At 35.3% G+C, this 13,503-nt stretch overlaps 1 protein-coding gene across 1 annotated transcript; it reads left to right on the top strand.

Annotated features, from left to right (window-relative positions):
* Positions 1–1,135: 1,135 nt before the first annotated feature.
* LUM (lumican) lies at positions 1,136–12,568 on the top strand. Its single transcript, XM_064419699.1, has 4 exons — positions 1,136–1,237; positions 1,741–2,012; positions 5,060–5,956; positions 11,681–12,568. The coding sequence occupies exons 3-4, from the start codon at positions 5,080–5,082 to the stop codon at positions 11,833–11,835; spliced, it is 1,032 nt and encodes a 343-aa protein (XP_064275769.1). The 5' UTR covers positions 1,136–1,237; positions 1,741–2,012; positions 5,060–5,079; the 3' UTR covers positions 11,836–12,568.
* Positions 12,569–13,503: the final 935 nt, after the last annotated feature.

Here is a 13,503-nt window from a genome sequence, read left to right as displayed (position 1 = left end):
ATAATATTGGGCTTATCTTTCAAAACAAATCTATAGTCAGAGAAAGCCCAATTAATGCCTTTCTTGTGATTTTTAAGATTCTCTTTACAAATATTATGCTCCATTGCTCACCTTGTTATATGTTCTTCCATAGAGCAAATCTTGATATTACCTTAAAGGTTATCCCTCTCTGAAAAAAAAATATTTTTTTATTCCAACTGATCTCTTACTGAGTGCTGCTTGTTGCTACATTTGCTGTCAAGTCACAGTTGAGGTTTCCTTGGTCAACTAAAGCTAATGAAGTAGTTTTCAGATAAATATCATTCTGTGCATGAGAAACTCCATCTGGTCTCCATTTGTCTACACGCAGAACAACAGCAGCTTTGTCCACTTCTACATTTCTACTCCTGATACCATGCAGTTTTTCACTTAGATTAATTCACTATTGTAGTCCCACTGCTTCACATTCACTTCTTGGCACCATTCAAACAGTAATGCAGTAACAATCTGTCACCAACATGTTCCCCAGAGTGTAACTGGTTCTCCAAAACCAGGGAGACTGGCATGATGTCAGAACATCAAAAGCACAACATTCCCTCCCTGTGGGCTGCACTGGTACATGGCACTCTGTGTTGGGCAAATTGCTTGCTAACTGGGGCATTGCAGAAGCACAAAGGTGTGCTTGTTGTCTTTCCTGTTCCTGGTGAAGGGCATTGGCTTTTCCCTGCTCCCAGGAGCCTTCACTGCTGTGGAGACTGAGATGCATCAGCAACAAATTATGGGACAAGCTCATATCCAGGCTCCTCTTCAGGAAACTGATAGGGGTCTCCAGCCCAGATTAGTAGTACATTCTGTACTACAACTTTTCATAAAGATAATAAATTAAAAATGGACAAAATCCCTGAATTTCTACCCCAACAATTACAGTCAAATGCAATTAAACCACAAGACATTTTTAAATGGCTTATGCATGCTTTCTATATGCACATTTGACATTTTTCCCTACCTAAATCTATCAAAAAAAGATGTTTCTCATAAAAAGGAAGACATCTTCCATTTAGAGATAAGGGAAAGTTTTTATGGAAGCATAAAGATCCACGTTAACTGTTACTTTCTTAATGTATTATTTTTCAATATTGCCTGGTGAAAGTAACATCTCATCCAAGCCTTAAGATGCATTCTTGAACTACATCCATGGAACAAGAAACAGACAACATAAAGCTGAGTAGTTCCAGATTCTGAAAAGCAGGAGAAAGCTGTAAGTGCAAAATGAACGAATGTATGGAGTGAGTTTACAGTAACTGCTCAAAACCCATTCCTGGGATGTGTTTTTATTAAACAAACATACATTCAACCACAAAAGAAAACCTCCAGACCAAATCAATTCCAATGATTTGCAGAAGAATCTTTGAACTCAAGTATGTAATGTGGAAAAGGGTATGATTCAAAGATAATTTTGAATCTGATCCTTAGGCTAAAGTTTTCATTAAGGATATTTTACTGTGGTCATAAGACAGTTAAAGAAAAAGGCAGAAAAATGAATGAGTCACTTGGCTGAAGAAGAACAGCAGCATTGAGGTCTGAGTGCTATGTGTTAGCTCATGTCTAGCAGTATAAAATAAGTTAGAAAACAAAAGCCTGTTTGCAATTTGTTTTATAATATAACATGTTTTCTCTCTGAAATACAAAAAAAAATCTTGTACAAACCTATGGCTTTTTAACTTTCTCAGGTTTGTGAAATATCATTCTCTGATCCCACAGGAGGAACAGATGGGTTGTCCTTGTACAAAATATGGTATCCACCTGCACTTCATTAGAGAGCTGCATTTTTGTACATGCCACACCACAAGATCACCATGATGACATAGCAGCTTCAGAGAACAGCGTGACTAGGGCTTTTTTTTTCCCCTCTTGTAACACAGAGGATCTGGCAGACTTTTACCTCCTGACACTGTTTAGAGCATATATTGGTGGATACAGCCTCTTATTGCATCTGCTCTGGGAATTAAGGAAAGCAGCTTGAAGGCAGTAAGGTAAGTGCTGCTGCATGCTTTAACCGTAATGTTCAGCTGTTTAAATGTAGCTGCAATGGGAACATGAAAACATGACAGGATAAGTTTGCCAATTTGTAAATTGAGCACAAATCAAGTTTCACTGTTGGTTCACTTTCTCAGTTTCCTTAAAACAGCTTCACATATTTTGTACATCAGTGTTGCAATTTTTGCAGTCTGTTTTGTTCTATATCGGAATAAGATTTGACATAGAGTACAAAGAAGTGTGTAAGAGTATTCACTGTTTACTTTTTCATTCATAATATTAGTGAGAGCTTTGTAAATCCCATTTACTAAATTATTTTGCTTCATTCTAGAAAAAGACAATGTATTCTGATATTTAAATAATCACATAAACAAGGAAAGGGTAACAGTAGGTATTTTTAAATATCTTAATAATTTTGAAGCACATTTTAAATATACTTGTGAAACTTTTAAAAAATATAGTCTTTTGCAAACTGTGTAAGAAGTTAAGCTACAGAATTAAAGTTGATTGACTGTTAATTTTATATTTATTTTTTTCACAATAACTTAATTATTAAGGAAATATAGACAAGGTCAAACATAGTTTGAATAGTATTTCTACCCTAATGCAGCAAACATTTTCCCAAAATCATGGATTTATCATTTAGTATGTTTTGGCAAATTGCCTGAGCAACTTCTCAAATATTTTCACAGGTATTTTGCAACACAACTGCTTATAACAGGCACAGGCAATTAATTAAAGCATGTTTATGTTGTAATATAAGCATCTAAAATGTTTTCTGATTTTATATTTTGGATTCATGTAGTTCAGTGCAAAAAATAAGCATGAGCTATTAACCTTTTACACTTCTGATAGTGAGACATTCAGATACCTGAATGAGAAATGCATTAATAAAACAAGTTAATAAATTTCCTCTTTACTTTGCAATTTTATGCCACATACATGCCCATATACCCTTGAACTACAGAATGGTCACATAAACTCCAAAGAATTTTTGATGAATTTATTTAAAACATTTACTATCTAACATTTTAGTTACTTCCAGGGTTCTGCAGAGCAGTAAAACTTTGCACTCTATTTAAAGGACTGTAAGACTATGGCATCAATAATGAAACTTAGCATTACAGATATGATTTGAAACTAGAAGAAAAATAGAATTTGAATTTAAAATGTCTATATTATTTTAAAACTATAAAATTAAGGAGGTGTGTAAAAAATGTCATTGTAAGGCCAAAGAATATAGTCCAAGGAGTTCATTCAACTATTTTTATACTTTGAATACAGAAGTACTTTATTTCCTTTCTTTAATGTTTAGTACCTAAATAGGACCGGGTTTTAAGATGAATGTGTTACTGCAGTCTTTGCTTTCAGATGAGCTGTTCTTATTTATACCAGCAGGGGACTAAAGGTCGAGCTCACGTTCAGGTTTTATGTTCTCATGCAGTAGCGAAAGACAGGCAAAGGAAATTACACTGACAACTAATATGTCAATGCTTATCCTAGGGTTTGAAATTAGGTAAATGTGATGGGACCAACACCACGGAGATTATATGCAGATTCCTTTTTCAGGGGACAGCAGCTTAATATCTAGCAGTGGGACTTCATAGGTTATTGAGTAGAAGTAACATAAGAATATTTTAAAAAAATTCTTTGTGCTGTACTGCATGAGATCAATAGGCCCTGCCTAGAGATGCTTTCAATGAGATTGTTATCTCACTAGAATATAATATGGCTCTTTAGAAGTCAATAGAAACAAAGATATATAGAGTTAGGGAAAATTTTGTAGGTATGGCCTTGTATTCAAGTCTTCTGTGTAACAATTCCAATAGCAAGAGTAACTTACTCTGCTGGAAGATTGCCCAGATCTGAGATCAATGTCTTGTGGTCTGTTTACAGGCTTCACATACTTTCTGAAATTCCTTGAGGAAAAAAAAAGGTTTTAAGGATTTTCTTAATCCTCTCATTCTCTGAACAGTAGTTGAGCACTTGGAGCCTTGTCTTTTACTAGTGAAAATCAAAGCTCACTGATTCTATTGATTCTAGACCTACTTTTCCAGCAGAACATCTATCTAGCCAGTTAGAGGTATATAAACAAGATACTAGTCTTCACAGATTAATTGACAGCTTGTGGAGTACCTGATGAGAAAGCCTTAAAGACTTGAGGCTTTAAAGGCCTTAAAGACTTAAGTCACCCCACATATACTGAATCATAATCATGTCCAAGGACACCAAATGTCCTTTTGCTGTATGTGAACTGAAAAACTAACTATGTAAAGCAAGTGTTTTATTGTTCAATTAATTTACAATGGGCAGAAAATGTAACCAACACCGTTGTTGTATAGAGAATTAGCAAGAACATTTTCACTATCTGAAATTCAGTCATTTCAGATCCACTGCACACATATGCAATACTGGTTGTTTGGCATGTTAAGGATAATATGTTTTATATTCCTATTAGTTTGCTCTTTAGGTGACTATGAAACTCAGTGGACCATGCTTTAAAGAACATAATCTATGAGAAAAAGATCTCTCAAAATACACACACCTTAACACACAATGCATGAGAGCGTTACCCTCAGTTTTAAGTTCCCTGTCTCTTTCAAACTAAGTCAAATAGCCACATGTTTAGATATGAGACAATTCAGCACATTAGGAATGCTTGGTAGAATTTAAATGGTGGAACTGTCTCTGAACATGGTCTTTACCAAAAATGAAAACTACTGTGGCAAGTTTAAAAATCTTGTACTTCATCATCTTTCTTGTGACTTAATCAATGAATGCAGAAAGACATAAAGAAAGTTTTACTTACAATAGCAAAATGGCCAGCAATTTTGCATTGCAAAGGAAGATTATACAAGACAGGGCCAGAAATATAGCATTAACAATGTAATACTAACAATCCAATATTTTTTTCTTAATTAAAAACTTAAATAGGAACCATAACTAGTTTTTAAATACAATCTTTATGTGGTAAAATTTCAACTATTGCTGAGACAGATAAAAAATTAAAGTTATATCCTGTTTATTCCCTTTCACCATACAGGAACAAGACACATTAGAAAGATGACTCTAAACTCCCTAGCTGTCTTTCTGCTGTTGATTAGTGGCATTTTTTGCCAATATGACTATGGTCCTGGAGATGATTATGGCTATGATCCTTTCGGGCCATCCGCCGCAGTCTGTGCCCCAGAATGTAATTGTCCTTTAAGCTACCCTACTGCCATGTATTGTGACAATCTTAAGCTGAAAACCATTCCAATTGTACCAAGTGGAATAAAATACCTTTATCTCCGAAACAATATGATTGAGGGAATTGAAGAGAACACGTTTGACAATGTAACAGACCTACAGTGGCTGATCCTGGATCACAACCATTTGGAAAATTCAAAAATTAAGGGAAGAGTCTTCTCTAAACTAAAGAACCTGAAGAAACTTCACATTAACTACAACAATTTGACTGAAGCTGTTGGACCACTTCCCAAAACTCTAGATGACCTGCAATTAAGTCACAACAAGATCACAAAAGTCAATCCAGGTGCATTTGAGGGGCTGATGAATCTGACTGTCATTCACCTCCAGAACAACCAGCTGAAAGCAGATTCTATTTCTGGGGCTTTTAAAGGCCTGAATTCACTTTTGTATCTTGACTTAAGCTTCAATCAACTTACAAAGCTACCAACAGGACTGCCTCACTCCCTGCTCATGCTGTATTTTGATAATAACCAGATTTCCAATATTCCTGATGAGTACTTCCAAGGTTTTAAAGCCCTGCAATATTTACGTTTATCCCACAATAAATTAACAGATTCTGGGATACCAGGTAATGTCTTCAACATCACATCACTAGTTGAGTTGGATCTCTCCTTCAATCAGCTGAAGAGCATTCCAATTGTCAGTGAGAACCTGGAAAACTTCTACCTCCAAGTCAACAAAATTAACAGTAAGTTAAATTTGCACATATTCATTAATGTTTACCACAGACTAGATACTGATGGTCAATGCAAGTATCTGAAATAACACATGAACCAGTCTGAAAAAATAGTACTGTCTAGCACACTGATGTTTTCCTAACAGTTGTCCACATTCATGTAAAAAGGCAGATATTTACTGAATAGCCACTCAATATATCCTTAAAATGAGACATTTATGCTTTCTTACTAATGTGGATTTTTTCCTCAAACTCTTGTCTTTTGTAAATTGGAGTCTCTACATAGAAGCCAATGAAGTTGTCTTATACAATTCAGGAAAAAATTCAAAGTTTGATCAGTGCAAAAAAACTTCAGCATTCTTAAGTCAACAAAAAGAGAGAGATGTCAGGTGAGGCTATGACTATGGTAACCTTTCAGGAGCTGGTAATCAAAATGCTGGTGGGAGGAAAAGGCGAGAAAACAATTGATAAGGTAGCAGGCACAAGATGCAGTAAGAAAGATACATCAAAGTAACTTCACTTGTTTCTTTCCTCCCTTGCCTCATGCAGCATCCCTTCCAACCTCTCTTGAATTCCAGAGAGCTGTCCCTGTTCTTTCTTTTCATTCATGTTTCGCACACGATCAGGTGGCAAGTTTGTCTCCATTCACTTATAATTTGGAAAATGTTTATTCTGAAGTCAAGAAATGCCACACCTTGCATGAGACCAGGAAAATTTCTGCAGAGACAGAGCTTGCACAACGCTGTCCCATTCCGGGGCTGACAAGGAGGTGCTGCAGAGCTGGAGAGGCCTCACCACCATGCCAGAAGATCCCCAGCTGCACCTCTGTCAGTGGTAGTCCCTGATGGAGAGGGAGACATTCCAAATATGACTGTGTTTCTTCAGGAGGATTTATATCATCTTGCTTGTTGATATAAAGTAAACCACAAAATCCTCCCTTCTGTTTGCCTGTTTGTATCCATCAAGGATTAAGAGTATCAGTGTTAGCTACTCCAGACATAGCTAACTCCATGGAGATGTAGTCTTTAAAACCAAATATTTTTAGCGCAGATCTTACCAGACTGAGGGCAAGGTATTTTGAAATGGTTTGTATTTACTATACTTCATTTTTCTCAGTGGCTTTTTTTTCTAGTGTATCTTGGTTTCTTGTTTTGATGAGGGAAAACAATGAGTTAATACTTCCCACCTAAGGCACTACATACAGCAACCTGTGGAAGTCTACCAGATACTCTGCCACTCCTAAAATAGCTAAAAATTATGATTTTTAATTTCTTATGAGATAAAAGCACTTTCCCCTGCTTAGAATGATCTCACCCTTCTGCAAAATAACCAGGTACCAAGCTTGGCTGCCATTCACTTTTCCAAGAACATCATGTCCAGGGACTATGACAACAATTTTAGCTTTTCATGGAATGCTGCATTTTCAGGGGGATATGTGGAGAGTGCTATACTATCATTGCTACCCTATGGACTGATGCGACAGAATTATTATTTACTGGGTTTTTTTCTTTACCATAAAGTCTAGCAGACTTCAACAATCAATTTTCTCTGCTATCTAATTTCACAGGCATAATATATAGTCCCCTAAGATGCTGATTGACAATGTGGGATAAAAATGAATTAGAAATAATCATTAATTCGAGGCAAACAAAGCCCTTTGATTTCACCATTCATGACACCTCACCTACAACTGTGAGTGCTTAGCCTTTTGGGAAATTGAGTTGATTGATTTGTGATTATTCAAGCCTCAAACCAATGACCAGTTCCTTTTTTAATAAATTGTTATGATTTACCAGTGATTTGTGAAAGGATGACTGTAAACCAGGCCAGCTTCTGTTCCATGTGATGGCCTATGGTACCCATATCCAGTGAGAGACTTCTGTCTAAGGAGTAATGATAATTTGTCCTCACATACACAAAAGGAATAATCTTTCAGTTCATGTTTACTTTAAACTTTTCATTATACTGAGAGCTAACACAAAAGATATTTCTCGACAGTTCTTAACTTGCTATATTTCCCTTTTCTCATGTACCTTAAAGCTTGTAATTAACATTTATATTTGTCTAAGAAAGAATAATCTCGTTCCAGCTTTGTTGATATTACTGGAAAGAATATTTATCTAAATTATTGTCCATGAGTTTCACCATGGACTTGTTACAATCATTGTGCATTGTCATAAAAAATAATCTGTTTGAGAAATACCCTTATTTGAGTGACTCTGAGTTTTTTGAACAAGAACTGATGAATAAACACATCAAAATATGTAGCAGAATTGGCTATGCCTTGGTATGCGCTGCTTCCCTCTGTGTTGCAAGAAGCAGTGGGTGAAGCAGATAGCAAACTGTTAAGAAATCAAATTCAGAGTAACTCCTCTGATTTCTAACTAATTAATTGAGACCAACATCCATTATATTGATTGTAGGTGTCAAATCTACACTTTTATCTACTGTAGATGGTGCTCGTTAGATCTCCAAGCTTGGATGGGACCATGGAAGATTTAGAAAAACTTTTGCTTTCTCCATAGCTCAAACCTAAGCTATAATTTCTAAATTGAAGTGTGTTTAAGATGCCATTATTATTATATACACACACATGCATGTACACAAGCACACATACACACACACACAGACAGAGACTTCTGTTACAGAGTCCTCAAGGCAAAAAATACTCTACAGGATGAAAAAAAAACCCCAAAAACCATGAACCAAAAAGGTTCAGTGAAACAAGAAGAGGGTCCAAAGATGGCCTTCTCCATATTTCATCTGTACTTTAAGGGATTAAGGAGGAAATTGTTGCTTCCACACAAAACTCCAGGAAGTAATGGGGTTACTCCACATAAATGGAGTACAAAAGGGGAAAATGAAAATGTTCCAAAGGACAGTTAAGAGACTATCAAGTTGTGGAGGTGCTTTATGGTCTTTTATCTGGCTCACTCCAAAAAAGGAGTTTTTTGTCTAAAGGCCTACCTAAAAATGTGTCACTTATGATTAGTGGACAACAGACCAACAAAAATGACTATGTAACTTCAGATCCTCTTAGGGTTGCCCACTGTACTGTTAGATGAAAATCCAATTTTTATCCAATACTTCTTATTCTCTCAGTGTCTGGCTTATGCAAGAATTTTGTGTTGGGAAAATATGTGGGAAAAAATTCCAGCTATACTAGCTCTGAACCTGAATTTATAAATTCAGGAAGACATTTTTTCACCTGCAACATTAATAAGTGCAACAAAAGAGGAAGTAAACTACTGAGATATTTGTTGCCACAGTACTCCAGTCTAAAGGATTGCTATTCCCCATACAGCTCATACAGGTAACAGCTCAGCAAGTGCACTCACAAGATCCACTGGTCTTATTTTGTGCTAGTAGAGACTGCAAATAAAATGAAACATTTTTTAATATGCTTTAACAACAGAAAATTATATGAAGAGTATAAAAAATCTATACCCACAATTAAAAGATGGGGACCATATATTGGAACAAAATCCCACTGAGGTCCACAACTGACTTCATTTGACTTCTGTGAAGCCAAGATCTCCATCCACTTCTCAAGTGGTTTTAGCCTCATAAACAGTCAGCACAGATCAGAGTTTTGTTATCACAGTTCAATTTTTTGGTTTACATGTATGAAATTTATGTCTTTTGAGCAGTTAATTGTCTATCCAGCTTGTATAAGCATATCTTCTTTTGCAACCAAATGTTAGTATTTATGCTCAAAAGTAACAATATGGGGAAACACCCTAAAATTTAAATTTATAAAGTTTTTAGAGTGTTTGTTGTCAGCAAAAATATACTTACCATGTCACTCCTGAATGACAAGATGATGGAAAAATCAATATTAGAATTCAGGTTTATTTTAAACTTTACACATTAAACCCAAGTTATCTGAAGAAAACTGGAACTAAATAGTCAATGATATAGCCTATAGCCCAAGAAAATGAGTTTAAATCTCAGGAATTTATGTTTTCATTCAGCATACAGACTTAATCCTATAAACCTCTCTCAGATCACATGATCTTAATGAACAAGAATAATTAATTTGTTTCTGCTGGTGCATTCTAAACCAGAAGAGTATTAGATTTGGTCTGAAGTCTTAAAATTTTACTGTACTACAACATGGACTGCCCAAAGCACGCCACTCATCTTTCACCCTTCCAAAAGAAGGATGCACACTACACAAAATCTAGGAAATTTCTTTGATTTACTTTAATCAAATTGGTGATCAAGATCTGACTTTAAAATTATATTTACTTAAAACAACTTATTTTTTAGGTGGTACTTGAGTCTTTACCCAATCTTAACATCATATCTCAGTCCAAAATATTACCTAAGCTCTTATGGTCTGAAGAGCTGCCCGTGCATTTATACTTAGTTTACAAAAGCCATGTTTCATTATTGATAGAAAATTATTGTAAAGCATGTCCTGGAAGAATCCAATTAGAAGGATGTTAATCCAAAAGTTAATGAGAAGATATGAAAAGTACTTTCTCCACTTCCTTTAGTACTACAATTTGATCATACTTTGTTAGATGAGACCTAGGAAAGGTAAATCAAATGACATTTGATTTTGATAGTACTAACTTAATGTCTCAGGAATTACGAGATGCATGGGTTCATTGAAGGAGTCCCTCTAACCTTTTAAAGTCTTTTCTGTTTGAATTCATGCGATGTCAGAGTTCTGAAGAAGAACAAGTCCCTCAGACTGTTTCTTTAGTAATTATAGAGCTTTTCAATAGATGATTCCTCTGTCTGACTCAAAGAAACAGTGAATGAAGACCCTCTTTGCAAAATTACACAATGTGGTATTCAGGGGACATCAGATTTATTCACATACATTCTCTCCTGAGGATGGATCTTCTCTGCATGAAAGAGGTCTATAATATAGGTTGGTGTGCACAATTCATACTGAGCAGAGAACTTCAATGATTCATGCAATTTCTAGTTTACAGTTAATACTGATCAGTGCACACATGACAAATTTCCGTTCAAGATCTATCTGGTGTTACGTGAACTAAATAGTACTCCATCTGAATAGAGACCATATATAACATGATATAAAAATTAAAATAAATATTTTATAAGTAATTTTTGCATTCATACTCACCTAAGTCTGATGTGGAAAGGTTCAACTGCACAATTTAAATGCCTTTTCCAACCCTAGATCCAAATTTCATTCTGAAACAGGTAAATCAAAATGGCACAAATAAAATAAATACAAAATACACAAACACCCATTGGACTACCTGTTCTTTAGGGTAAAGCTGTATCATGGTTTCAATTTCTCCAGAAACTTTTACTTCCTTCAATGTCTTCTAAAATACTTTTACCTTTCCATTGTAATGTACACAAACTGACTGATTCCTCCCTCTGCATCTCTAGTTTTTTTAAGAGTTATTTTTCCTTTTATCTAAATGCCAGATTAGACCTCTATGTAAAATCTGAAGTCAAAAAGTCAAACTCGTACTGGAAGAAAATGGCATTTGAAAAACTCAGACTTGAAATTCTGAACCTCTCACAACTAACAGAAAGAACCTCACCCAACACAAGTCCCTCAAGTTCCAATAAATTTACAGGGATTTACATCAGTGCAAATGCAAAATATTGAAAATACTATAATGAATTAAGGTCACAATTTTCAACTGAAAAAAAAAGCAGAAAAATAAAATAATTGTTTTGTCCTAATTGTCCTAATTATTCATGTTTTCCTCTTTTTTTTTTCTGTTCTCTTTGCTTCAGAGTTCCCACTGAGCAGCTTCTGTAAGGTGGTTGGACCGACGACCTATTCCAAGATCACCCACCTGCGTCTGGATGGAAACAACCTCACTCGGGCTGACCTGCCACAGGAGATGTACAACTGCCTTCGGGTGGCCGCTGAGATTTCACTGGAGTGAGATACCTGTGGTCATACAGCTCCCTTCCAGGGGCAGTGACTGCAGGAACAACACACCATGGTAGTGCTTTAAAATTAGGATATGCCTTAAAGCAAGTGTCAATCTGCATATTATCCATTCTGTTTGTTAATGTTTAACAAGGACTTGGCAAACTTAAGGGAACGTGTGCATATTTTTACAAATGGTTCTGTTTAGAAAGGACAAGAATTACCAAATCTGATGAAAAATATGTCTTTATCTGGATGAATTAGTTGATTAAAAATATTCAACTTCATAAAATTCTATATTCGTGCATGCAATACAAGCCAGTAGGTTCCAGACTCACAGAGATTCATTATGAGTTATAGTGAGCAATAAGGGCTGGCCTGTGTCCATACAAGATTCCTGTCCAACTTTCCTAATCATCATGCCTTTTATATATTGTTACCCACTGCAAAGGCAAAAATGATTTAACAATATATGAACAATTTAAAATTTGTGAAAATATGTGTTCAGAGCCTATGACATTGCTATGTTAATGGAATACATGAAAGATAACAAGGAAAAAATATTCAGGTAAAATAATTGTTTACTCTTCTTTTTGTCATGCTTTCATTTAACTGTCATGGTAAGATTTTTATTCATTGCTGTTATAATTGTTATTTCAAAAAAATCATATATACAAATATTTTTATTCAATTGCTTGCATGCTATTTTTAACCAGACTGTAGAAAATAAAACATATCAAATAGTGTCCTTTGTCCATATCATTGACAACTATGTTTCTTTCTTCAATAAAATTTGAAAAAAACCAGGTTAGGACAAGACAATCTAAGCTATTCTATCATTACTAAAATTTATTTTAAGGTTAAATAAACTGTTTTCTCTGTTTTGGTGTTTCAATATGTTTGTACACATAATTTAACATGCGCCACTGCACTTGTGTTAGCCAATATATCGATGCCTTATGAAGTTTTCAGTATGGGAATCATAGCACTATGAAAACGTGCAAACTAATGTTTCAGTATTGTCAAAAGAACAGTGAAATCTCTCAGAAACCACAGGTGGTGAGTAAAATGCAGCTACACATGCTAAAGACATGGTAGTATGTTCCACCCAGGACTAAATAGTCCAAATATTGTCAGCATCTTGGAACACACTAAAATAAATGTGTTAGTAACTGAGAGCTGTAAGTGGCTTGCTTGCAAGTACAGATGATCCCATGGGCACTGTTTTCTTTTCAACTACTAGACTATTAAACACTCAAGCAGAAACCTTGCTAGTTTCTATAGCAAAAGCAGAAACTATCACCTCTGAGAAAAACCCCAAACCAATTCATACCAAACTATTTAGTTGGCACGTTGCCAGTTCCAGATGTTCAAAATCAAAACACAATTCACAAAGAAACCTGGGACTAAAACAAAAGGAGAGATTCAGAAAACAATAGAAATGTTTCCCTCCTTATTTTTTTTTCATTTTGGAATTCATAAATGTTGCTGTTTTTTTACCCATGTACAGGAAGGATTGACAGTAAAATTTTTTACAAGTTGGCTAGAATTTTAATTGCAGAATGGAGTTTAAATCTGGGGCTTTCTGAACACATCAGGGTGGGAATCACTGCGGAATAGCACCTAGGCATTGTAACATAGAAAAATAAGAAGTGCATGTAAAACTCCCCCCAAAAATGCA

Source organism: Passer domesticus, chromosome 5, assembly GCF_036417665.1.
Source record: "Passer domesticus isolate bPasDom1 chromosome 5, bPasDom1.hap1, whole genome shotgun sequence".
NCBI lineage: Eukaryota > Metazoa > Chordata > Aves > Passeriformes > Passeridae > Passer > Passer domesticus.
Note: the sequence above shows the minus strand (reverse complement) of the source record. Positions and strands in the feature narration are given on the sequence as shown.